This window comes from Moschus berezovskii, chromosome 25 (assembly GCF_049115385.1).
Source record: "Moschus berezovskii isolate FMDL1 chromosome 25, NW_MosBer_1.0, whole genome shotgun sequence".
Taxonomy (NCBI): Eukaryota; Metazoa; Chordata; class Mammalia; order Artiodactyla; family Moschidae; genus Moschus; species Moschus berezovskii.
In genome coordinates, this window is record NC_142484.1 from 28,818,235 (window position 1) to 28,843,078 (window position 24,844).

General features: G+C 39.0%; 1 protein-coding gene and 1 pseudogene across 1 annotated transcript in view; both read left to right on the forward strand.

The window, feature by feature from the left end:
- Positions 1-24,844, forward strand: part of LUZP2 (leucine zipper protein 2) — a 286,824-nt gene that overhangs the window by 234,208 nt on the left and 27,772 nt on the right. Inside the window, exon 6 of the mRNA XM_055416050.2 lies at positions 7,590-7,754. Coding sequence (XP_055272025.2) covers positions 7,590-7,754 — 165 coding nt within the window. The remainder of the gene's footprint in view (positions 1-7,589; positions 7,755-24,844) is intronic.
- Positions 14,622-15,596, forward strand: LOC148773888 (ATP synthase mitochondrial F1 complex assembly factor 1 pseudogene; annotated as a pseudogene).

Below are 24,844 nucleotides of genomic sequence, written 5' to 3' on the forward strand. Positions count from 1 at the left end.
GATGTTTCAGTTGTGGATGTGTCTGGTGGTGAAAGTAAAATCTGAGGCTGTAAAGAACAATATTGCATAGGAACATGGAATGTTAGGCCCATGAATCAATATAAATTTCACGAGATGAAGCAGGAAATGGCAAGACTGAACATCGACATTTTAGGAATCAGTGAACTAAAATGGGCAGGAATGAGCGAATTTAATTCAAATGACCATTTTATCTAATACTGCGGGAAAGAGTTCCTTAGAAAAAGTGGAGTAGCCCTCATAGTAAACAGAGGAATCTGAAATGCAGTACCTGAGTGAAATCTCAAAAACGACCAAATCAGTTCATCTCCAAGGTAAACCATTCAACACCACAGTAACCCAAGTCTATACCCCAACCACTGATACTGAAGAAGCTGAAGTTACCAGTTCTATCAAAACCTATGAGACCTTCTAGAGCTAACACCCCCCAAAAATGTCCTTTTCATCATAGGGGAATGGAATGCAAATACAGGAAGTCAAGAGATACCTGGAGTAACAGGCTAAGTTTTGGCCTTGGGGTAGAAAATCAAGCAAGGCTAACAGTTCTATCAAGAGAACACACTGGTCATAGCAAACACCTTTTCCCAACATTGAGATAGAAATAGATAAAACAATAAACATGCTAACAATAAGATAATTTGCATTGATGACAAGGGCTGCAAAAGACATAATTTAAGAACCTATGTGATAAAGACTTTGAGACAGAAATGTTCAAATGTATCAAATGTTACTCATTTGATAGAGTAATCAGTGATTATGTTTCATAGAAGACAATATGTGAGCTGAAGCATACATTTTAACTAGAAGTTTCCTATATAGCTATTTGGAAAAAGTTCTGCAGGCAAAGAAAACAGCAAGTGTAAAGGTTCCTAGATGAGTATGAACTTGAAACGCTTGATGGACTCTAAACAAAGGACATTGTAACAAGCAGGATATTCTTAAAGACTTTTCACTTTAGTATCATATGGCAGAGGAAATGAGAAATGTGGTTTGGTGTAGGAAGAAGATCAAGGGCAAAAATAAGGCTGAATCTCAGAGGGGATATGTTGTAAGATCTAGGGCAAAGTATACTTTGTATAAGTCACATCATATTTCATTAGGTGACATCCTGTTCCAGTGAACTTCAAAGTGAACAGTGGCCTTACCTGCAATTTTAAAACAGACTAAAGCTAGCTGTATAAATGAAAATGTAATGACATTGTGGTGTAAGATCATTGTCTTGGCCTTGCTCATGATGGGCCAAGCCAAACCTGAGTAGTGTCAATTGCAGGCTTTATTTAGTTAGACGGACTAACTGGAAAGATGTGAGCTTTTTTTTTTTTTTTTGGTAGAAAGATGAACAAATGAGGGAAGCATTGTTCACAGAAATCTGTGGTCTCTGGCAGGAGAAATCTACACTGTAATGAAGGAGTGAATCCAGAATCTAATATAGGAGGCCAATTCACAAGCTTGTGATCCAAAAACAGAAAGGCAGTAAAAAACTATGAGATTAAGAATAGGTTGAAACATAAGAGGAAAAATAGCTTACTACAACGGCTATGAAAGGTGAGGAGTTGGAGGTTACACCTGTGTATTGTTGATTCTGCTCTCCGAGGTGACCCTGAAAATGTCAGGAGGGCTGGGTGAGAAGATGAGATGATTTTACCCACGTTCAAATGTATTGATTGCTCCACTGGAAATCTTGTCTTGCCTAAAGAACGTTTACTTAAAATGAAGTATTAGCTTGATGCCATTCATTGTTTACTTTTGGCATCTGAGTTTAGCTGCTGCTCAGGAATTTGTCTGTCAACATAAACATATATATTTTGTGCCTGTCGTAGATCTAACTTTTATATATATACGTGTTGAGAGGAGCCATGATATGAATGCAGTGAATCAAATAACTCTCAAACAACTTCCTGCATTATCTGAGCATTGAAAAATCTACATTTCAAAGCTATGTTAACTTTGAGTCCTGGCCAAGACCTGCCTGATGTTGTGATATTAGCTCTATTTCCATTATCTAACTATATTAAGAGAAACAGAAAACATACTCAAATTGTTCAGTGGAACCTGGAACATGTCACTCCAGAGAACAGCACCCATACTTATTCTGCAGTAATAGAAGGTTAGGGCCATCCAAGATTATAACAAAGACTCAATAGGAAGGGTAATCTGAATCATTACTTCATTTCTTTTTATTGAGATAGCTTCTTTCCCTGACAAAAGAGAAATAACATTTTCAACTAAGTATTTATTTAAAAAAAAATTTGTCCTTTCTCATGTGTCAGGGATTCTGTTAGATGCTAGCTATACAGTTCTGAACAAAACAGAGAACTCATACATATATATTAATAAATTAAAATTAGTGATAAATTATATAAAGAAAACAAACATAATCAGCCATAGCAAGCATCTAGCTACTCAGGCAAGCAAATAAAAAGGACAATTTTGAGTATAAGTTTATTATTCAACTTAACTCCCCGCTGTCCAGTTAACAAAGCCCCTCCATCCTATTTCTTATCAGACTGTTATTTTGTTCTTATCAGATTTTTTTGAAATGTGACAGGGAAAGGTTAATGTGAAGGAAATATATGTATGTCCTGTTTTTTATATATTTCCAGTTGCTGCTCTTACTGTTGCCTTTTTTTAAAACCTCGTGATATGACCAAAAAGAAAGATTTATTAAATTGCTGTTCTAGCAATATACACTCTCATCTAAAGATAAATCTTCTACCACATATAGTAGGAAACAGAGAACACTGGGAAAAATCAAAGCCATAGTCACTCTCAAGAAATTGACCACAGGGTCTGTATGGGAGACAATAAATAGGCAGGGATACTATCTGTAGATGTATTCCTGACATCATCTACAATAGACAGTAGTTTTGTTGGGAGTATACTACTGTGACAGGAGAAGACAACAGACTTTTTTGCTTCATTGATCCACTGATCCAAACATGGAACTACACAAAAAGGGTAAATGCCAATTGTGCCAGTTTGTCCAGGGATGTGACTCCAGCAGCTGTTCTCTTTTCTTCTTCTCTGTTGCCCCAGAGGCCACATTTCATATCTTGAAGTGGATATTTATATGTTATTGTCTTACTAGGGTCTATATGCTTGCCCCCAGTTACCTCTGTGTTATCATGAGATTTCCTCAAGGTTGTATGTCTCTCTCTATTTTGGTACCTGGGGATGTCTCTGTCATTGGTACTCAACTTGACATCATTTTAAAACCTTATAAGCAATTTAAAATATTTTTAGCAGTGGGATCTGGAGGTTGGATGGCAGTTGGAGATGGTTGTCTCTATATAGTTCAGTCTACCTTGGAATGTAAACCTAAAGAAAAAGTAGTTCTGCAATAAATGCTGGAAAGGGTGTGGAGAGAAAGGAACCCTCCTACACTGTTAGTGCGAATGTAAATTGATACAAACACTGTGGAGTACAGTACGGAGTTTCATTAAAAACTAAACATAGAACTACTATATGATCCAGCAATCCCACTCCTAGGCATATATCTTGAGAAAACCATAATTCAAAAAGATGCATGCATCCTAGTGTTCATTGCAACACTACTTAAACAATAGCAAAGACATGGAAGCATCCTAAATGTCCATCGATAAAGGAATGGATAAAGAAGATGTGGGCAGACGCGAGAGACGCCCGGCTCCGGCGGCGCAGACGCGAGAGAGACTCCCGGCTCCGGCGGCGCAGACGCGAGAGACGCCCGGCTCCGGCGCAACCGACCACGTGCAGAATCGTGGCTGAGATGAGCTACCCCGCGCCCAGGGTTAGGGCGGTGGCCGAGAGGAGCTGTACCACCTCCAGGAGGCGGTGGCTGCTTGGGCACCGGAGGGCCGAGAGGAGCTGACCCACATTCAAAGCAGGAGGGGCGGCCTTGAGGAGATACCCCTCGTCCAAGGTAAGGTACAGCGGCTGCGCCTTGCTGGAGCAGCTGGGAAGAGATACTCCACAACCAAGTGGAATATAAGAATCCAGTGTTCTGGGGAAGAAGGAACAAGATGGCGGAGGGAAAAGACGGCAAGACCACTTTCTCCCCCACAAATTCATCAAAAGAACATTTGAACGCGGAGTAAAGTCCACAAAACAACTTCTGAATACTGGCAGAGGACATCAGGCTCCCAGAAAAGCAGCCCATTGTCTTCTAAAGGAGAGAGAAGAAATCCAGCTCCACCCACCAGAACACCGACACATGCTTCCCTAACCAGGGAACCCGGACAATCACCCGTCCAACCCCACACACAGCGAAGAAACTACGTAATAAAGAGAACTCCACAAACTGCAAGAAGAGGGAAAGGCCACCCCAAGCAAAGCAATATAAGCAAGATGAAGAGGCAGAGAAATACCCAGCAAGTAAAGGAACAAGATAATTGCCCACCAACACAAACAAAAGAAGAAGATATAGGGAATTTACCTGATAAAGAATTTCAAATTTTGATGGTGAAAATGATTCAAAATCTTGAAAGCAAAATGGAGTTACAGATAAATAACGTGGAGAAAAGGATTGAGAAGATGGAAGAAAGATTTAATAAGGACTTAGAAGAAATAAAAAAGAGTCAATATACAATGAATAATGCAATAGATGAGATCAGAAACACTCTGGAGGGAACAAACAGTAGAATAACAGAGGCAGAAGACAGGATAAGCGAACTAGAAGATAGAATTGTAGAAATAAATGAAACAGAGAGGAAAAAAGAAAAACGAATTAAAAGAAATGAGGACAAAATTAGAGACCTCTGGGACAATGTTAAACGCTCCAACATTCGAATCATAGGAGTTCCAGAAGAAGAAGACAAAAAGAAAGACCATGAGAGAATACTTGAGGAGATAATAGTTGAAAACTTCCCTAAAATAGGGAAAGAAATAATCACCCAAGTCCAAGAAACCCAGAGAGTCCCCAACAGGATAAACCCAAGGCGAAATACTCCAAGACACATATTAATCAAATTAACAAAGATCAAACACAAAGAACAAATATTAAAAGCAGCAAGGGAAAAGCAGCAAATAACACATAAGGGGATTCCCATAAGGATAACAGCTGATCTTTCAACAGAAACTCTTCAGGCCAGAAGGGAGTGGCAAGACATACTTAAAGTGATGAAAGAAAATACCCTACAGCCCAGATTACTATACCAAGCAAGGATCTCATTCAAATATGAAGGAGAAATCAAAAGCTTTACAGACAAGCAAAAGCTGAGAGAATTCAGCATCACCAAACCAGCTCTCCAACAAATGCTAAAGGATCTTCTATAGACAGGAAACACAGAAAGAGTGTATAAACTTGAACCCAAAGCAATAAAGAAAATGGCTACGGGATCGTACTTATCAATAATTACCTTAAACGTAAATGGGTTGAAATTTTCAAAAAGGCTAGGAAACAATTCTCATAGCCATCAATAGTTCAGTGTTGAGTTCATGAATAGTTTTTAAAGTTTGGGACAAACTGTAGTATTTGCTATTTGAAGTACTATTTGTATTTGGCATATTACGATGTAACATTGGTCTTCATTTCCAACTTAAAACTCCTAAAAATGCCTAACAGGTTTTAGATTTGTGAATTTTAGTTGAAATGTATTTTATGATGTTACTAAACCTGCAGAAATATTGAAATATTTCAGAGAACTTATTCACTGTACATTTAATTTATTTTATTTATAAAAGTTATGAACTGTAGAAAGTTTTACTTGTTGGGTCAAATGCTTGTTGCTTCAAATGCTTGTTGCATTTGAAGTGCTAGTTACAAGAAAATCAAATACCTTCAATGTATAAATGCGATTAAGTTTTTAAAGGACTCTGGAGTATAAGTAAGTTTGTTTAAAGAAATTTCGTCTGTTCAACTTGAATCAGCTCTGTCAAACATTAATTAGAAGCCTCATTTAAAAAATAAATAAATAAATAAATAATGGTGGTGGGAGGGAGGGTTGGGAAGCTGGCTGGAGGTGGAGGTGGTGAAGTTTATAAATCTAATTAAAAATGAAGTTTCATTTCCATTTTCCAAAACCACCCATCCACCAGCGTACTGTGTCACTAGACATTATGTACGATTTTACTTTGCGACAGAAACCATTACATTTAAAAATTCATTACAGCAAGGTTAGTTAGACACATGATGGATGCAGCTTTAATCCTGCCATATATTATTACAGTTAAAATGTAAATGATGAAAAATATTTTGTGCTTATCAGCATTTATGTGGAAATGTGTTTTACAGTGATATATGGTGTTATATTTCTATTATTGTGATGAAAAAGAAAGCAATACAAAAAGACGAAGTGTTTATTAAAACATGGAAAAAAAAAAGAAATGGTTTTGCAGCACTGAAGAGATTATAGAAAGTAAATAAGCTAGATCCGACCTGTTTTATGTAGTAATTTTATAGTTTATTTTAATTATTTCAGTTGTAAAATATTGTTATACTGTTAATTAGTTCTGATTGTTCATATTAAACTATTGAAATGCAAAAAAAAAAATAAATAAATAAATTTTGAAAAAAAAAAAAGAAGAGGATGTGGTACATATATACAGCAAAATACTACTAAGCCATAAAAAAGTGAAATAATGTCATTTGCAGCAACATGGATGGACCTCGAGATTATCATGCTAAGTGAAGGAAATCAGACAGAGGAATACAAATATCATATGATACAACTTGTGGAATATAAAAATGATACAAATAAACTTATTTTAAAAATAGAAGTAGACCTTACAGGCTTAGAAAATTATGGTTACCTAAGGGGAAAGGTGGAGTAAATTACTACTTTGAAATGAGCATATACACACTGCTGTTATATGAACAAGTTAACTAATAAGGCCCTACTATATAGCACCGAGAATTCTACTCAATATACTGTAATAACCTATATTGGAAAAGACTCTGAAAATGAAGGGGTATATGTATAACTGAATCACTTTGTTGGACACCTAAAAGTAACATAACATTGTAGACCAAAATACATTCCAATATAAAATAAAAACTTAAAAAGAAGAAAACCGTCTAGAACCTGAAATTTTGTTACATTCCTAGTAAAACAGAAATAATAATGCCAGTTTCACAGATGCTTGATTATCACTTACAATCATATCTGAATAACTCCTACTACTTAACAGGACCCAAGGAAATAAGAGTTTTAGCATTAATTGAGTGAAGATAGAGCCTGATTTGAGAAACACAGAAAAGCCTACATCACAAGAGGAGTGATTTGTAATAAAGGAGGTTTATGATAAAAGAAAGATGGCAGATGCCAAAAGAATCCAATTTAGAGTGACTCTAAAATATATTTCCTTGCCAGCAAGGTATCATGATTGAAATCATGTCAATTCAAGAGGGGAAAATGTAAGCTATGTCTCTGAATTCCAGTGATCAGAATATATCATGAAACACATTAGTTCCTAAAAATAGACTGAGTGTGTATTACATGGCATGTTATCATGGAATTTATGTTGGGCAATTATGTATTAAAACTAATATGCATTTGGGGAATGAGTATAGGCTAGGAGAAAAGGGAGAATTTAGTCAGGTGAATGATGACGAGAACCACATGTAAAAATTGTGATCTCTCTTGTTTTCATAGGAGTCACAGCTGAAAGCAATGAAAGAGACTGTACAACTCTGCCTCTCAACTGTTTTCCGTGATCAGCATCCTCCCCATTTGAATCCCTTCAGGCTGTATCGAACTCAGATATCAGTCCCAACCATAACCGACACTAGGACTGCATATGTACACACAACAGCCAAGGTACGCTTTATTTGTGCTTTGAAATCTAAAATCAAATAAGGTACTTTCTTGACTTCGATCTGTATTATCATTAAAGTGAATCCAAATAAGATAGCAAATTCACTGAGAAATCAGGAAGTAAGTGGGAGATAGTAACCCAGTTTGTAAAGTCTTCATAGTCACTTGGAGAATGTTGGAAAACAAATTTTCTTTATAAGAGAATGGGGTGTTTCTTAGGCAGAATTATTATTGTCATCACTATTTTACAATATTATAAGAAAATGTCTTGTATTATATTCCAGTTTATACTGGGGGTTTATTATGGAAAATGCTTTCTTCTAGGGTATAACCACAATCCTTACAAAAGTGGATACATTTTTCAGAAATTAAGCCTGTAGTTCTCATCATTGTGATTGTACATTAGAATCACTTGGGATAGTTATTTAAAAAAAAAAAAAAGTCTTAATACTTGGGACTCACCTCAGATAAATTCTTCCTGGTTTGGCTCCAATCATCATTAGTTTTTAAGAGCTCCCTCTTGCCTGGAGAATCCCAGGGACAGGGGAGCCTGGTGGGCTTCCGTCTATGGGGTCTCACAGAGTCGGACACAACTGAAGTGACTTAGCAGCAGCAGCAGCAGAGGATTAGGAGGGCTTCCCTGTGGCTCGGCGGTAAAGAATCCACCTATCAATGCAGGAGACATGGGTTCTATCCCTGGGTTAGGACAATCCCCTGGAGAATGAAATAGAAAATAGAAACCCACTCCAGTATGCTTGCCTGGAAAATCCCATGGACAGAGGAGCCTGGTGGCCTAAAGTCCATGGGTTGTAAAAGAGTTGGATGCAACTTAGCAACTTAAAAACTTAAGCAAATCCCTGCCATCACTCTACTTTATACAAGACAAAGGGGGCGTTTCAGTTCTGCTTTTTTTTCAATCATCAGAACCTTCAGTTTGCAAGCTCTACTTTTAAATAAATATTGACAATCTGAAATTGTTATTAAAGAAAGGAGTTTAGTTTCAGGCAGTATACTTGAAGGTGCAGTTATTTTATCACTTGCCTCAGGATCACTTGCTGTTGAAATAAATGCTATAAAGAGGAGCCCAACTTCTAAAGCAAATCCGTGGTGGACCAGAGGACGGTAGGCAAAAACCCTGAGGACCACTATTACAAATACCTACCAATACATTTGAACTGTGGTGTTGGAGAAGACTTTTGAGAGTCCCTTGTACCGCAAGGAGATCCAACCAGTCCATTCTAAGGGAGATCGATCCTGGGTGTTCATTGGAAGGACTGCTGCTAAAGCTGAAACTGCAGTACTTTGGCCACCTCATGCGACGAGTTGACTCACTGGAAAAGACTCTGATGCTGGGAAAGGTTGGGGGCGGGAGGAGAAGGGGACAACAGAGAATGAGATGGCTGGATGGCATCACTGACTCTGTGGACATGAGTTTGAGTGACCTCCGGGAGTTGGTGATGGACAGGGAGGCCTGGCGTGCTATGATTCATGGGGTCACGGAGAGTCGGACACGACTGAGTGACTGAACTGAACTGAACTGAACTGAACCAATACATTACATCTGGGGGTGTGGCCAATCTGGAGATGAGGGAAATGCTATTTTCAGGATGAAGAGTCAAAATTAAGTAAAACAAAATAAATCTACTCTTCTGTTTTTCTCCTGTAACTGGTTGATTTCTCAAAAACAGATTAATCTGTGTAACCTTCTTTTTCTGTCACAATAATTTGAAATAGTATTTCCATTTTATATTATCGCTTTTGTTTTTATTATGTAATGAAGGATCTCAAAAAATTTAGGCCAATATTTTTCACTTTTACATCTCTCTGATCCGCCTTTGAAAACAGTATTGTTGTTGTTGTTTTTTAATTCAGCCAAACTCAGGGAAGAAAGTTGCTTAATAATATATTTTTATGTTTAAAAAAATCCCTGGTAAATTTATTGAAACAGATTATTGGTTAAATGTACAGTTACCTTACGCAATCTCTGCCACCTATCAGAAAGCCACATACTTCTTCCACTTCAGGTTAGTTTAAGGGAGAAGCAAAGATTCAACCGTATTAAGTCCAGTGACTTTGAGCAAAGCAGCTTTGTGATTTTATGGGCAAATGACACTTGTCTCCAACTTAAAGTATATTTATTAGGCTCATTATTAAAACTGGGCTCTTTATGACCCTGAATATGTGGAAGAAATTACTGATTGTTACTTTAACTGACTTATTAATAAATATGTATCCTGTCATTGAAATAAATAATACATGTATATTATTTCTCTAGGTTTATCACAGGAAAACACAGGAAGCATTTAGATGCATGTAGTTTAGAGAATGCTTATTTTTTAAAAAATAATAACATCTAATTATTTAAGATAAAGTTCAATAACTCTAAGTTGATATACCATAGAGCATTCTGTTTTACAAATTAGCATTAAAAGCCTTTCTGGCATTTATCTTTTGCCTATATTATTTATCTTTTCAAATATGTTGGCAATTGTATTTTATGCACATGTGTGTGTGCTTTGTTCACTTAAGAAGCTCCTATTCTTTGGAACTCTACATTCAGATGTGTATATCTTTCCTTTTCTCCTTTGCCTTTCACTTCTTAGTCAATCATGTCCAACTCTTTGTGACCCATTGGACTGTAGCCTGCCAAGTTCCTCAGTCCATGGGATTCTCCAGGCAGCAGTACTGAGGGGGTTGCCATGCCCTCCTCCAGGGGATCTTCCAGACCCAGGAACTAAACCCACATCTCCTGTGTCTCCTGTATTGCAGGCAGATTCTTTACCTGCTGAGTCGTTGGGGAAGCCCTATTTATGTATTCTTGGGACTTGAATCTCTGTGCAGGCACCTCACAGATAATATTTGAAAAATCCTGAATAATAAAACGTGATATGTGGTGTATGTAAGAGAACTAAACTTTTCAGTCATGGAACAATTTTTATCCCAAATGTAACTTTTAAATGAGGACCTCAAAATACTATGTCTTTGGAGTTGATTAATTACAGTCTCAGTGATATTTTATGCCCAAGAGGGAGCTGTGAGACTATCATATCACTTACCCTCTCTGTCCCTCAGTTTCCTCAGTGCCTATCAGGTCATTGCTATGACATGAGCATTACAAATCATAATTTTTCTTGAGTACATCAAGGTCGTATTCCTTGATACACATGATATCAATTCAGTTCAGACAGTCGTTTCAGACCCTTTGCAACCCCAAGGACTGCAGCACACTGGGCTTCCCTGTCCATTGCCAACTCCTGGAGCTTACTCAAACTCATGTCCATCAAGTCAGTGATGCCATCCCACCATCTCATCCTCTGTCATCCCCTTCTTCTGCTTCATGCTTCTTCAGCATGAAGGTCTTTCCCAATGAGTCAGTTCTTCGCACCAGGTGGCCAAAGTATTGGAGTTTCAGCTTCAGCATCAGTCCTTCCAATGAATATTCAGGACTGACTTCAGTTAGGATTGACTAATTGGATCTCCTTGCAGCCCAAGGGGCTCTCAAGAGTCTCATCCAACACCACAGTTCAAAAGCATCAGTTCTTCTGTGCTCAGCTTTCTTTATAGTCCAACTATCACATCCATACATGACTACTGGAAAAACCATAGCTTTGACTAGTGCCACAAGAGACTGACCCAGACTTGCCTGTGAGTGTCCAGGAGTCTCCAGCGGAGGTGTGGGTCGCTAGTGGCCTGCTGCATGGTCGGGGGCATTGAGTGCAGCCATGTGTGCATGGGACCTTTTGAAGGAGATCACCATTATCTTCTTCATTACCTCCACTGTAGTTTGGCCTCAGGTCAAACAACAGGGAGGGAACACAGTCCTGACCATCAGTAGAAAATTGGATTAAAGATATACTAAGCATGGCTCACTGGAAAAGACTCTGATGCTGGGAGGGATTAGGGGCGGGAGGAGAAGGGGACAACAGAGAATGAGATGGCTGGATGGCATCACCGACTAGAAGGACATGAATTTGAGTGAACTCCAGGAGTTGGTGATGGACAGGGAGGCCTGGCGTGCTGTGGTTCATGGGATCACAAAGAGTCAGACACGACTGAGTGACTGAACTGAACTGAACTGAAGCATGGCCCTGACCATCAGAACAGGACCCAGTTTCCGCCTTGGTCAGTTGCCCCCATCAGCCTTGTCTAACTCAATGAACCTATGAGGCATGCCATGTAGGGCCATCCAAGACAGATGGGTCATGGTGGAGAGTTCTGACAAAACGTGGTCCACTGGAGAAGGGAATGGCAAACCACTTCAGTATTCTTGCATTGAGAACCCCGTGAACAGTATGAAAAAGCAAAAAACATAGGACATTGAAAGATGAACTCCCCAGGTTGGTAGGTGCCCAATATGCTACTGGAAATCAGTGGAGAAAGAACTCCAAAAAGAATGAAGAGACAGAGCAAAAGCAAAGAGAGCACCTAGTTGTGAATGTGACTGGTGATGGAAGTAAAGTCCAATGTTGTAAAGAGCAATATTGCATAGGAATCTGGAATGTTAGGTCCATGGTTCAAGGCAAATTGGAAGTGGTCAAACAGGAAATGGCAAGAGTGAACATTGACATTTTAGGAATCAGTGAAATAAAATGGACTGGAACGGTTGAATTTAACTCAGATGACTATTATATCTACTACTGTGGGCAAGAATCCCTTAGAAGAATTGGAGTAGCCATCATAGTCAACAAGAGTCTGTAAAGCAGTACTTGGGTGCAATCTCAAAAACAACAGAATGATCTCTGTTCGTTTCTGAGGCAAACCATTCAATATCACAGTAATCCAAGTCTATGCCCCAACCAGTAATGCTGAAGAAGCTGAAGTTGAATGGTTTTGTGAAGATCTACAAGACCTTCTAGAACCCACACCCAAAAAAGATGTCCTTTTCATGATAGGGGACTGCAATGCAAAAGTAGGAAGCCAAGAGATACCTGGAGTAACAGGCAAATTTGGCCTTGGAGTACAAAATGAAGCAGGGCAAAGGCTAATAGAGTTTTGCCAAAAGAATGCACTGCTCATAACAAACACCCTCTTCCAAAAACACAAGGGAAGAACTCTACACATGGGATATTACCAGATGGTCAATACCAAAATCAGATTAATTATATTCTCTGCAGCCAAAGATGGAGAAGCTCTGTACAGTCACCAAAATCAAGACTGGGAGCTGACTGTGGTTCAGATCATGAACTCCTTATTGTCAACTTCAAACTTAAATTTAAGAAAGTAGGGAAAACCACAAGATCATTCAGGTATGACCTAAATCAAATCCCTTATGATTATACGTGTGATATATGGCTGTTCTAATCTACATTTTAAAAAAATCTTTGCCTCTTCTTTGAAAACTGTATTTGAATGGTTTTTCCTAAAATCTGTGAAACAAATCCAAGTAAGCAATTTTTAACCTACATCTGGAAAAAAAGCAAAATCGTCCCCAAAATGTCATTTTATTTTTATTTTTTCCAGAAGGATAGATAATGCAGACAGGTTTTTATTGCATCATGTATGTGTATGCATGTATACATGAATGTGTATGTGTATGTGTATTCATGTATGTGTATACATGAATCTAATAGACATATGCAATTCACATACATAATATATACTCACTGTGGATTTTAAAAGCCGCAGACTTCATTAATTGAGGAGTACAGTATTATGAGAATTTACTGATGAAAGATTAAAAAATAATTTACATGTTGGTACTTTTTTTAAAATTCTGGAGCCTGTCTGCTACATAGTCATTTAGACGCACAGCTTAAGTTTCTGCTGAGGAAACAATCAGGTTTTAAGAAAGCTGTGGTACATATACACAATGGAGTATTACTCAGCCATTAAAAAGAATGCATTTGAATCAGTTCTAATGAGGTGGATGAAACTGGAGCCTATTATACAGAGTGAAGTCAGCCAGAAAGAAAAACACCAATACAGTATACTAACGCATATATATGGAATTTAGAAAGATGCAAATGATAACCCTGTATACGAGACAGCAAAAGAGACACAGATGTATAGAACAGTCTTTGGGACTCTGTGGGAGAGGGTGAAGGCGGGATGATTTGGGAGAATGGCATTGAAACATGTATGTTGTCATATGTGAAACGAATCACCAGTTCAGGGTCGATGCATGTTACAGGATGCTCGGGGCTGGTGTGCGGGGTTGACCCAGAAGGAGGATAAAGGGAGGAGGGAGGTGGGAGGGGGGGTTCAGGAAGGGGAACTCATGTACACCCGGGGCGGATTCATGTCAATGTATGGCGAAACCAACCAATATAATATTGTAAAATAATTAGCCTCCAATAAAAAAAAAAGAAAAAAAAATAGTGAATACTCCAGCGGTCTGCTGGAGATGTCTCATACATACCTATAAAAGCAGGTTACACACATTTTCAGAGTTTGTACTAGTTAGTTCTTAAATACTTACTATTAAATATTAATTATATACATTTACAATAGGTAAATTATACTAAAAGCAAATATCAATATCAAAACTACTATATATCATGCTGATATCTCTAAAGCTACTATGTAAATATATTTTTTCTAAGACTTTCTAATTTTGAAATTTTGCTCAACTAACCCCTTAGATTGTGCTGCCAGAGATATATAAGGAAGAAAATAACAGCACAACCTTATCAAATTGTTGTGAAATTAAGAAAATTAACATAGAGCATTTAGTATATGTATTAGTGTCTCATACTGGAAAGCAGTCAATAAATGTTCAAAATAAGTACTATTAATATATGTGGAAATGAAGATAATACTTGGAGAAGATTTTTGGTAGGATATTAATTTAAACAAAAACTACCTAGTTTCACTGTGCAGATGTAAGAACACATTCAAATAAGTACAGCTAGAATTTCTTAGCATAAAAGTATGGGTGAGGGAGGAGGTGGAACGGCCGTGGCTGCCGTGGTGACGGGGCCCGGGCATCCTGCAGGTGGCTGGCCTCCAGGGCGGCCTGTGCGCAGCAGTGCCCTGGGCCTGGGGCTCCTGTCAGCCCCCCCAGTGTTCCTGGTGCGCCGCTCCGGCCAGCCCGCCAAGGGCACCAATGGCAGCGGGGTCGGGAAGGTGCTTAAGGCCACCGCCTCTATGACCAACCCCTTCTACGATCGCTACTGCAGAAAGATCCAGCAGTTGTGCAGGTCTGACCTAGCTGCTTTTGAGTCCTGACTAGAGAAGCACAGTGAGTTTACAAGCAGCCAGTGGGGCACTCCAAGCCAGGGGACTTTATCACATGTATGGAACAGAAGACACTGGGAAACAGCCTGTGAGCTGAGGATTCACTAAGGACAAGACTCTCAGTTCAGTCTTCAATACTGAGATTGTGAAAGACAAAACTGCCAAAGAAATAAGAGATTTGGCAGCAGTATTTTGCAGCAAAAGATAACAGTCTATAAAGTTAATCCTAAAGAAAAGTTTGATTTGATCTGGAACTGGGCTTAGTCCTGTCCAACATTTCTGCGTGGCCTCCAAGAAGGGAAGGTTATGCGTTTTTTGTCCAGCAATGGATAGGTACTGAACTTCACTTAACTGCACTTATAAATATTCAGATCCCAGGGGAAGCTGCTGCCAGTCAGCTGATTTTATATCACTACCCTAAACTTAAGGTAGAAAATGGTATAGTGCTATGATAGCAGAAATGGATTTCACATTTCTGAATGATGCTGATGCACAGTGCATGGCCAACCAAGTTCAGCTTTTCTGTGCCACTGATCGAAAAGAGACCTACGGGTTAGTGGATATCTTTAACTTCAGACCCAATGAGTTCAAATGTCTGTCACCGCAGCATTGGAGCAAAGCGGACTTGGAGCCAAACTGAAATGTTCTCAGAACCAGGATAAGACTTAGGGCTGTCAGGTTGGCTTATAGAGTTTTCTACTCAGCCCTGGATGGTCCTGAGCCTACCCACCCCTTGAACTCCCCGATAAGCCGTCTCTAAGGAGTTGCCCTCTGTGCTTACTGCAAGAAGTAACATGGAGGTGAGCCCTGTTAACTTGATTTTCAGGAACAGACATACCCAAACATTCTGATAACTATCTCCCAGCATACTTGAAGCATCCTTTTCAAGTGTTTGAGACACATCCAGAGACAAGGATCCACAAGATGATTGACTTGATCTTATGCACTGTAGGAGTATATTTGTTCTCTGGCCATTTTGACTGCACAGCTCCCAATAATTAGTTCCTCAACTTTATAAACTGTGACAGACAGGATAGTAAGCTTGAAGACCTGCTGTAGTTAGAAGTGGTCTTTGCATACTCTTCCCACTTGGTTGGCCAAAGGCATAACCCAGCCAGGTATCCTGTTAGACTCTATAACAACCACATATCGCCATCAGGATTAAGAGTCTATCTAGATGCTCCAAGAATGCTGTTAATGTAGCTGGTTTGGAGTAGCAGTAGAATTCAGGTATATTAAACGCACAGGTACAGTGCCTGCTACCTGCATATTTTGTGACCATAGTTTGTGACACCTGATTTTTTGCCTGTTGGAAGCTGTGTATTTGGAGGGGCAGAATTGTTGCAGTATAACGAAATCAACTGTTTTGTAAAGAGAGGATCAATCCAGATTTGCTTTTTGTTTTTTAAACAACTGTAAAGGAGATCCAACCAGTCCATTCTAAAGGAGATCAATCCTGGGTGTTCATTGGAAGGACTGATGCTAAAGCTGAAACTCCAATACTTTGGCCACCTCATGTGACTAGTTGACTCACTGGAAAAGAGTCTGATTCTGGGAGGGATTGGGGGTGGGAGGAGACGGGGACGACAGAGAATGAGATGGCTGGATGGCATCACCGACTAGATGGACATGAGTTTGAGTGAACTCCAGGAGTTGGTGATGGACAGGGAAGCCTGGCGTTCTGTGATTCATGGGGTCACAAAGAGTCAGACACGACTGAGCGACTGAACTGAACTGAAACCGTTCCAGTATTATATTAATAGAAAAGGTAGGCAGAAGCAAATGTACCCTATTGTGTGTGGGGAAAACGTAGCAATAAAATAAAATCTGGCTTATAAAAAAAATGTATGGATGAATCCTCACAATACATTTAATGTCAGTGATCACAATAGTAAATGTCATAAAGAAAGAATATCGAAAGGCAGCAGAAGTGAGAAGCAATTCAGAAAAGTAGTATAGATAAAAAATTGATGAAATTATGTTATGAAAGCTCATTATTTCATTTCCATCCCAGGGAGTCATCGTCTTCTATCTTTGTTTTTCTTTCTATGCAATTCAAAGTCAACTTTAGCTGCAATTGACATTGGTAAAGGTCACAGCTGTGGCATCAACTTAATTGGACAAGGATGATTTGTTAATTTTTTTTCCAGTTTGGTAGAAATGCCAAAGTCATTTTAGGGCAACAGGCAACAGTGGCCCTATTCAGGAGCTTAAAGGCATCCAAGTGAAAATTGCATTCTGCTTGGTGCCTGGAGGTTTAAAGCAAGGTGGATTTGTTTTCCCTGTTTTTTTTTTTTTTCTGCCAAAAATCTGTTGCAAAGTAATTTCTAAGAACTCTCAAAGAAGTGCACCTGGAATAACCATAGACAAAAGGGTCTCAACCTAGACTGCATTTTTTTAATCATTGGGAGCTTTGCTCACACCTGATGCCAATATTTTCAATTCTATTGTACTCCAGTAGAAGTGCAGGGTAGTTTTGGAGATTATTCAAAGCTCCCAGATTATTCATGTTTACAGCCAAGGTTGGGAGGTATTAAAATCAATAGAAAAAGACTCTCCCAGGTAGCTCACTTGTAAAGAATCCACCTGCCAATGCAGGAGACAAGGGGTTCGATCCCTGGAGGAGGAAATGGCAACCTACTCTAGTAGGAAAATCTCATGGACAGAGGAGCCTGGCAGGCTACAGTCCTTGGGGTCACAAAGAGTCAGGCACAATTTAAAAACTAAACAACACAATGCAGAAGTAAGCTTGTCCTTTCCCCCCACTTTCCTGCTTCTGGAAGAGAGTTCCCAACTAGCCCAAAGGTTTTCAGTTTTAGATCTGTTTTTCTACCAGCTCTCTGTCCTTAGCTAGCCATTTAGTTATCTGTAATACAAACCAACTTTTCATGTTCTTTCCATGCTACAGAAATATGTTTTTATATCTTTGTATGCCCAGGGTTATTGTGAGAATAAAAATGAAAACATGAGTCTAAAATATTTGCATAAAATATAACATTACATCTAAGGAATTTTGTTTCGGTTTCACTTTTGGTCTTGCTGCTGCTGCTGCTGCTAAGTCACTTCAGTCATGTCCGACTCTGTGTGACCCCATAGACGGTAGCCCACCAGGCTCCCCCGTCCCTGGGATTCTCCAGGCAAGAACACTGGAGTGGGTTGCCATTTCCTTCTCCAATGTGTGAAAGTGAAAAGTGAAAGTGAAGTTGCTCAGTCGTGTCCGACCCTTAGCGACCCCACGGACTGCAGCCCACCAGGCTCCTCCATCCATGAAATTTTCCAGGCAATAGTACTGGAGTGGCTTGCCATTGCCTTCTCCAACTTTTGGTCTTAGGATATCGTAATTGCTTTTTTAATTACTTCCCAGTAGATGTGGAATATTTGTGGCAAGGAAATCAAGTTGAAGTTTAAATTATATAATGTTTTATATGTTACTGTATGAACATATATATTACATATGCACGTAAATATTTTAAACACTATAAATTATAAGATATACGTTTAATATCAGTTCAGTTCAGTCGCTTAGTCGTGTCCAACTCTTTGCGACCCCATGAACCGCAGCACGCTAGGCCTTGCTGTCCATCACTAACTCCTGGAGTGCACCCAAACCCATGTCCATTGAGTCAGTGATGCCATCCAGCCATCTCATCCTCTGTTGTCCCCTTCTTCCTCCTGCCCTCAATCTTTCCCAGCCTTAGGGTCTTTTCTAGTGAGTCAGCTCTTCACATCAGGTGGCAGAAGTATTGTTTAATATGGTAAAGATAAAGATGGAAACAACAAAGGCCTTTTAATGCTTTCGTTTTATTACTGATGTGCATATTTGTACCCTGAAATGGTCTGAAACCAAATTCTCATTTATTCTTCATCCTTGGTACGTGTATGCTGTAATAAAATATTACATAGAGAAATTGATTATTTGGATATCTCTACGAGTCAGACACGACTGAGTGACTTCACTTTCACACATTGGAGAAGGAAATGGCAACCCACTCCAGTGTTCTTGCCTGGAGAATCCCAGGGATGGGGGAGCCTGGTGGGCTTCCGTCTATGGGGTCACACAGAGTCGGACATGACTGAAGTGACTTAGCAGCAGCAGCATGAACTTATTTTAAAGACATGTTAGCTCCATGAGGATAGAATTCATTTAATCCTTCTGAAATTAAAATAGGAACAAGATATTTTTGGTAGAAATGTTAATATTCATAAGTCTAGGAAAGCATACTGATATTCAGAGAAAATGCTACTGAATATCTTTAATGTAAAGAATGACCATCAGTTTGTATTTTCCTTTCTTTTCTTTTATAATTGAGACTTTATTGGTTGTATATATTTCTTAATGTATGAATTGAAATTTTAAAAGGCATGTGGTTATAATTTCTTTTAAACAGTTATTCCAGTGACTTTCCAGCCTGACATTTGGAAGCAAATTTTTCTTAAGAGTATATCAAGTACCAATATCTTCAAATTCTGATAAACTATTACATCACAAGTCTCACTAATTAACAGTTTAATATCATATACACTACAGATTCAAATTTTCAATCGTTCACAGCACAATAAGAAAGTTACTAGGGAAATTAGACTACTGCCACCAAAGATGTTATAGAGAACACGTCATTCTGACAAGAAGAGCCGCGATCAAAGAGTGACTTTCTTTAGGAAACCACTATACTAAAAAAAATGAGAATAGAAATAATGTAAATGTTCAAGGCATAGTCAATGCACAGCTGTAACTACAAATTGTCATTTAGTATGCTAAGTATTATAGGATATAAAAGCTACTGCCCTACGTATGGATATGTAACACTCAAGACTATCAAAACCTCCCAAATTTAACATGTTGCCCTTTTCTGGTTGTACCAAAAAAAACATGGAAGCAACCTAGATGTCCATCTGCAGATGAATGGATAAGAAAGCTGTGGTACATATACACAATGGAGTATTACTCAGCCGTTAAAAAGAATGCATTTGAATCAGTTCTAATGAGGTGGATGAAACTGGAGCCTATTATACAGAGTGAAGTAAGCCAGAAAGAAAAACACCAATACAGTATACTAACGCATATATATGGAATTTAGAAAGATGCAAATGATAACCCTGTATACGAGACAGCAAAAGAGACACAGATGTATAGAACAGTCTTTGGGACTCTGTGGGAGAGGGTGAGGGTGGGATGATTTGGGAGAATGGCATTGAAACATGTATGTTGTCATATGTGAAATGAATCACCAGTTCAGGGTCGATGCATGTTACAGGATGCTCGGGGCTGGTGTACGGGGATGACCCAGAGGGAGGATAAAGAGAGGTGGGAGGGAAGTTCAAGAAGGGGAACTCATGTACACCCAGGGCAGATTCATGTCAATGTATGGCAAAACCAACCAATATAATATTGTAAAATAATCAGCCTCCAATAAAAAAAAATTAAAAAAATAAATACGATGGTCATAAAAAAAAAAAAAGCCACCACCAATGGCAACCAGCAAATGAGTTAACCTCTTAAAAATGAAGCATTTACACTAAAAAAAAAAAAAAAATGTGATGAGGTGAGATCGTCTCCTTCTTAAAAATGTTTCTAGAGCTACTAAAAAAAAAAAGGTTGTATTTACAAAATAATTGATGAAAATATTCACTTGGATTGTACGTAGAAGGGAGACAGGAACCAGTGATTAGATGTGGTAAGTACATGTGGACTTGGTTGCTTTGCTGCTGCTGCTAAGTCACTTCAGTCGTGTCTGACTCTGTGCAACCCCATAGATGGAAGCCCACCAGGCTCCCCCATCCCTGGGATTCTCAAGGCAAGAACACTGGAGTGGGTTGCCATTTCATTCTCCAATGCATAAAAATGAAAGTGAAGGCACTCAGTCGTGTCCGACTCTTCGAGACCCCATGGACTGCAGCCTACCAGGCTCCTCCGTCCATGGGATTTTCCAGGCAAGAGTACTGGAGTGGGGTGCCATTGCCTTCTCTGTTGGTTCCTTTAGTTGTGTCCAAATCTTGGTGACCACATGGACTGTAGCCTTCCAGAGTCCTCTTATCAATGGGATTCTTCAGGCAAGAATACTGTAGTGGTTTGCCGTGCCCTCCTCCATAGGATCTTCCAGATCCAGGAATCAAACCCAGGTCTCCTGCGTCTCCGGACTTACAGGTGTATTCTTTACCCAGAGAGCTCCCTGGGAAGCCCCACATGATATTAATCAGACTTGGCCTCTTTCTACCTACTTCATCAGAGACTGGACTCTCCTTTTTAGTTTCTCTGTTTTCCACAGCTAAATCTTTTTTTTTATTTATTTATTTTAATTGGAGGCTAATTACTTTATAATATTATATTGGTTTTGCCATACATTAACATGAATCTGCCCTGGGTGTACATGTGTTCCCCATCTTGAACCCCCCTCCCACATCCCTCCCCATCCCATCCCTCTGGTTCATCCTAGTACACCAGCCCCGAGCATCCTGTATCATGCATTGAACCTGGACTGGTGATTCGTTTCACATATGATAATATACATGTTTCAATGCCATTATTATCATGGTTAGTCACTTAAGGCTCTTTATCTTTACACCTTTTTTGTGTGTGTGTGTGTGAAGATGCATCCTTTCTGGCCGCCTTTTTGACTTTGTTTACACTTCTGTGGTAGAAGGTTAAATGATACCATCATCACTCTCCTCTCGTGATGCTTGATCGCCACTCCCCTTGACAGATCAGACCTTCCTCTTAGGCATCCTGGTGATGACGGCTCCTGCCATGTGCCTCGGGCCTGGACGCCCCTGAACCTTCATGAGCTGGATAGCAGGGCTACTGCCACTCCTCGAACTGCCTGAGCAGCTGAGTTATTATGCAGCAGAGGTGGTGGGAGAATTACCAGATGACTGTAAAATGTTCCATTTTCTTGTCCTGTATTTTCATTAGGATTTCTTGGATGCTCATCAGATAGTATTGACTTTCATGGTATCTTCAAAGATAAAGTTATTTTAAAGATGTGTTACTTCTCATCACTATGGCTATTCATAAGTAAGACAGCCCTCAACCTCCTGTCCATTGATTATTAATACAGGAGATTTTTTCTTTAAAACTAGAAATTCTCCTCTAACCTTTCTTTTGTCTCTTTAGATGCAGTAAAATCTTAATCCTAAAAAAAAAAAAAGCAACTATCTATAAGAGATATTTCCTTATAACGCTTGCAAATGAAAAGGACATCTATATGGAATTTAATCAGTTTGGTTGTTGTTTGCCCTTTAGTGGCTCAGTTGTATCCCACTCTTTGAAATCCCATGGACTGTAGCCCACCAGGCTCCTCTGTCCATGGAATCCTCCAGGAAAGAACACTGGAGTGGGTTGCCATTTGTTTTTCCCGAGGATCTTCCTGACTCAGGGATTGAATCCACTGCATTGGCAGGAAGAGTCTTTACCACTGAGCCACCAGAGAAGCCCTTACAGCTTCCTGTGATCATTTGATTGACAGTATTTTCTTTTTTCTCTCTGGTGGAGTTCATTTACTTGAATATTGCAGTAACTGAGAATCTACTAGTTTTTTAACAAGGGGAACCTAATGAGATTATAGTTTTAAGAAGATAATTCCAGTAGTAACATAGAAAGATTAGGAGGACAAGATAATAGAAACAAAATTATTTGGAGAATAATATTCTTGATAAGAGCAATGAGACAGTAGCAGCAGGAAAGGAACAGGGAATGAATTTGAGAAATACCAAGGACATAAAATTATAGGAAAATGTGAGGAAGTGAAGGTGGGAAGACTAGATGATTATGCTAAGGAAATTAGCTGAGAAGAGAGGGGACAAATCTTTGGGGGACTTAGTAGGATGGCAGGAGATTATGTACGTTTTTAGTAAAATATAGAGTGAAGAATGCAAAAAAGATAATGAAGACAAAGTTTGAGATATGTAATAAGGATTTCAAATTCAGAAGCTGCATTAAGGAATATGAATATGATCACAGGGTGAAGAGCTGGACATGGAGAGGAGTAGAGACATACCAGCTTCTGAGAGTGGAGATAAGTTGGAAAAGATGAAGGTGTGGATGAATTTTTATGTAGATGGACAGGAGTTCAAAAAGAATAATATACCCCATGGTCTACAGTTTTCCAATGAAAATTTGATCCTTAGCAGACTTATACTTCTTCCCAATGGTCCTTTTCAGGCATTAGCAACTTCCTTTAGGTTGGTGCCCTGAATTTGCAGGCTTCTCTCTTTAACATTGCTGTCCTGGAAACCTGTGTTGGCATCTGTGACTAAACATCAGATACCCAGTGCCAAGAATCATGTGTGTGAGAGCACAGAATTTGGAATTCAACAGACCGATTGTAAATCCTGGATTTAGCCAGTTATTTGTAAAATGTTGGAAACTGAACCAAAGACTGTGGTTATTCTTTTTTTGAAATAGAGCTAGCAATATAAAACAATGAGCCTAATTAACTAAAAGGCTAAATTTATAGCATAAAACCTGGCATGTAGTATATCTAGTGTTTAAGAGAGCATAGATATTAAAGCCAAATTGTCTGGATGTGAATTTCTGCCCTGCCACTCCTCAGCTGTGTAACAGATGCAACTTTTAAACCAATTTGGTCCTAGTAATATGGGAATAATAGTAGCATTTTCTTCAAAAGGTTGTTGTAAGGATAAGCTGTATATATTATTTTCAAGCTTATTTGGTCTAATAAGATATTATTTTGTGTCCTTCTCTACCGAAGTGCCCATCACACAGTTTTACGTGGAGTTTGACAATAAGAAAATAATTTCAACATTCATCAAAAGAATCCCCACAAAAGAATTGACAAAAGCAACGGGAAACATAAAATCTTGATATTTGCTGAAAGTTATTACACATTTTTGTGCCAGCACTGGCAAAAGACAAGAAAATTATTTACCATTTTGATCCACCCTCAGTGCATTGTGAACTAGATTTAAATGTTTCAAAGAAAAATAGAAGTAGTATCCTTGCTATTCATCACTATATAAAATGCACTGATATTCAGGATTTCAAGAAATCATAGACAGTGTTTTTGAGTTCCCTAGAGTGCTGGGGTTAGACTTTCCTTTGGCATATGTGGCCGTCTTTGATCTCTTTGTGAAAGTAAGAATATTTCTGTAGTGTCTGCAGCTGAGTAACTAGGAAGTTATTCACATCAATTATACTCCAAGAGCAAACTTTTCCCTTTCGAAGGCTATTGCATGGATTCCAGCCAAGGTTCCATTTGTTCAGTAGTAATAATAATAGTGAGAATTTTAATTTGCATAGTTCTTTATGGCTATTGCCAAGGTGTTTTATTAAATCATCACAATAAACAGAGCACATCTTACTATAACCATTTTACTTAAAAAGGAACTTCAACTAGAATCCAGGTTTCTTATGCCAAGTCTAGTGCAACAAACTGCCCACTCAAAACTGTGTATTACTTAGAATCTTAAAGATATGCTAGCAAAAACAATAGATGTTTAAATATGCAGTGCTTCTTATGTTATCACAACACAAAATGTATAGCGCACTCTGGGTGACTGACTAGCTGCTGACGGCTTTACACAAGTTTTCTCAGTTAAAATCAAGACAAACATTGTGAAGTGGCACTGACAGTTTTCTGATGTTGTAAGAGAGGAAGACTAAGGCTCATGGAGGCTATTAACCCATCTTAGGTCTCAAAACTGGGTCACTGACAGCTGAGATTTTTTTTGCTTTATTTTTAGTTAATTGAGGCAAAATTAGTGCATAGCGTTATATTAGTTTCAGGTTTGCTGCTGCTCATGCTAAGTCATGTCCAGCTCTTTTCAACCCAATGGATTGTAGCCCACCAGTCTCCTCTGCCCATGGAATTTTCCAGGCAAGAATACTGGAGTGGGTTGCCATTTCTTACTCCAGGGGATCTTCCCGACCCAGGGATGGAATTCACGTCTCCTGCATTGGC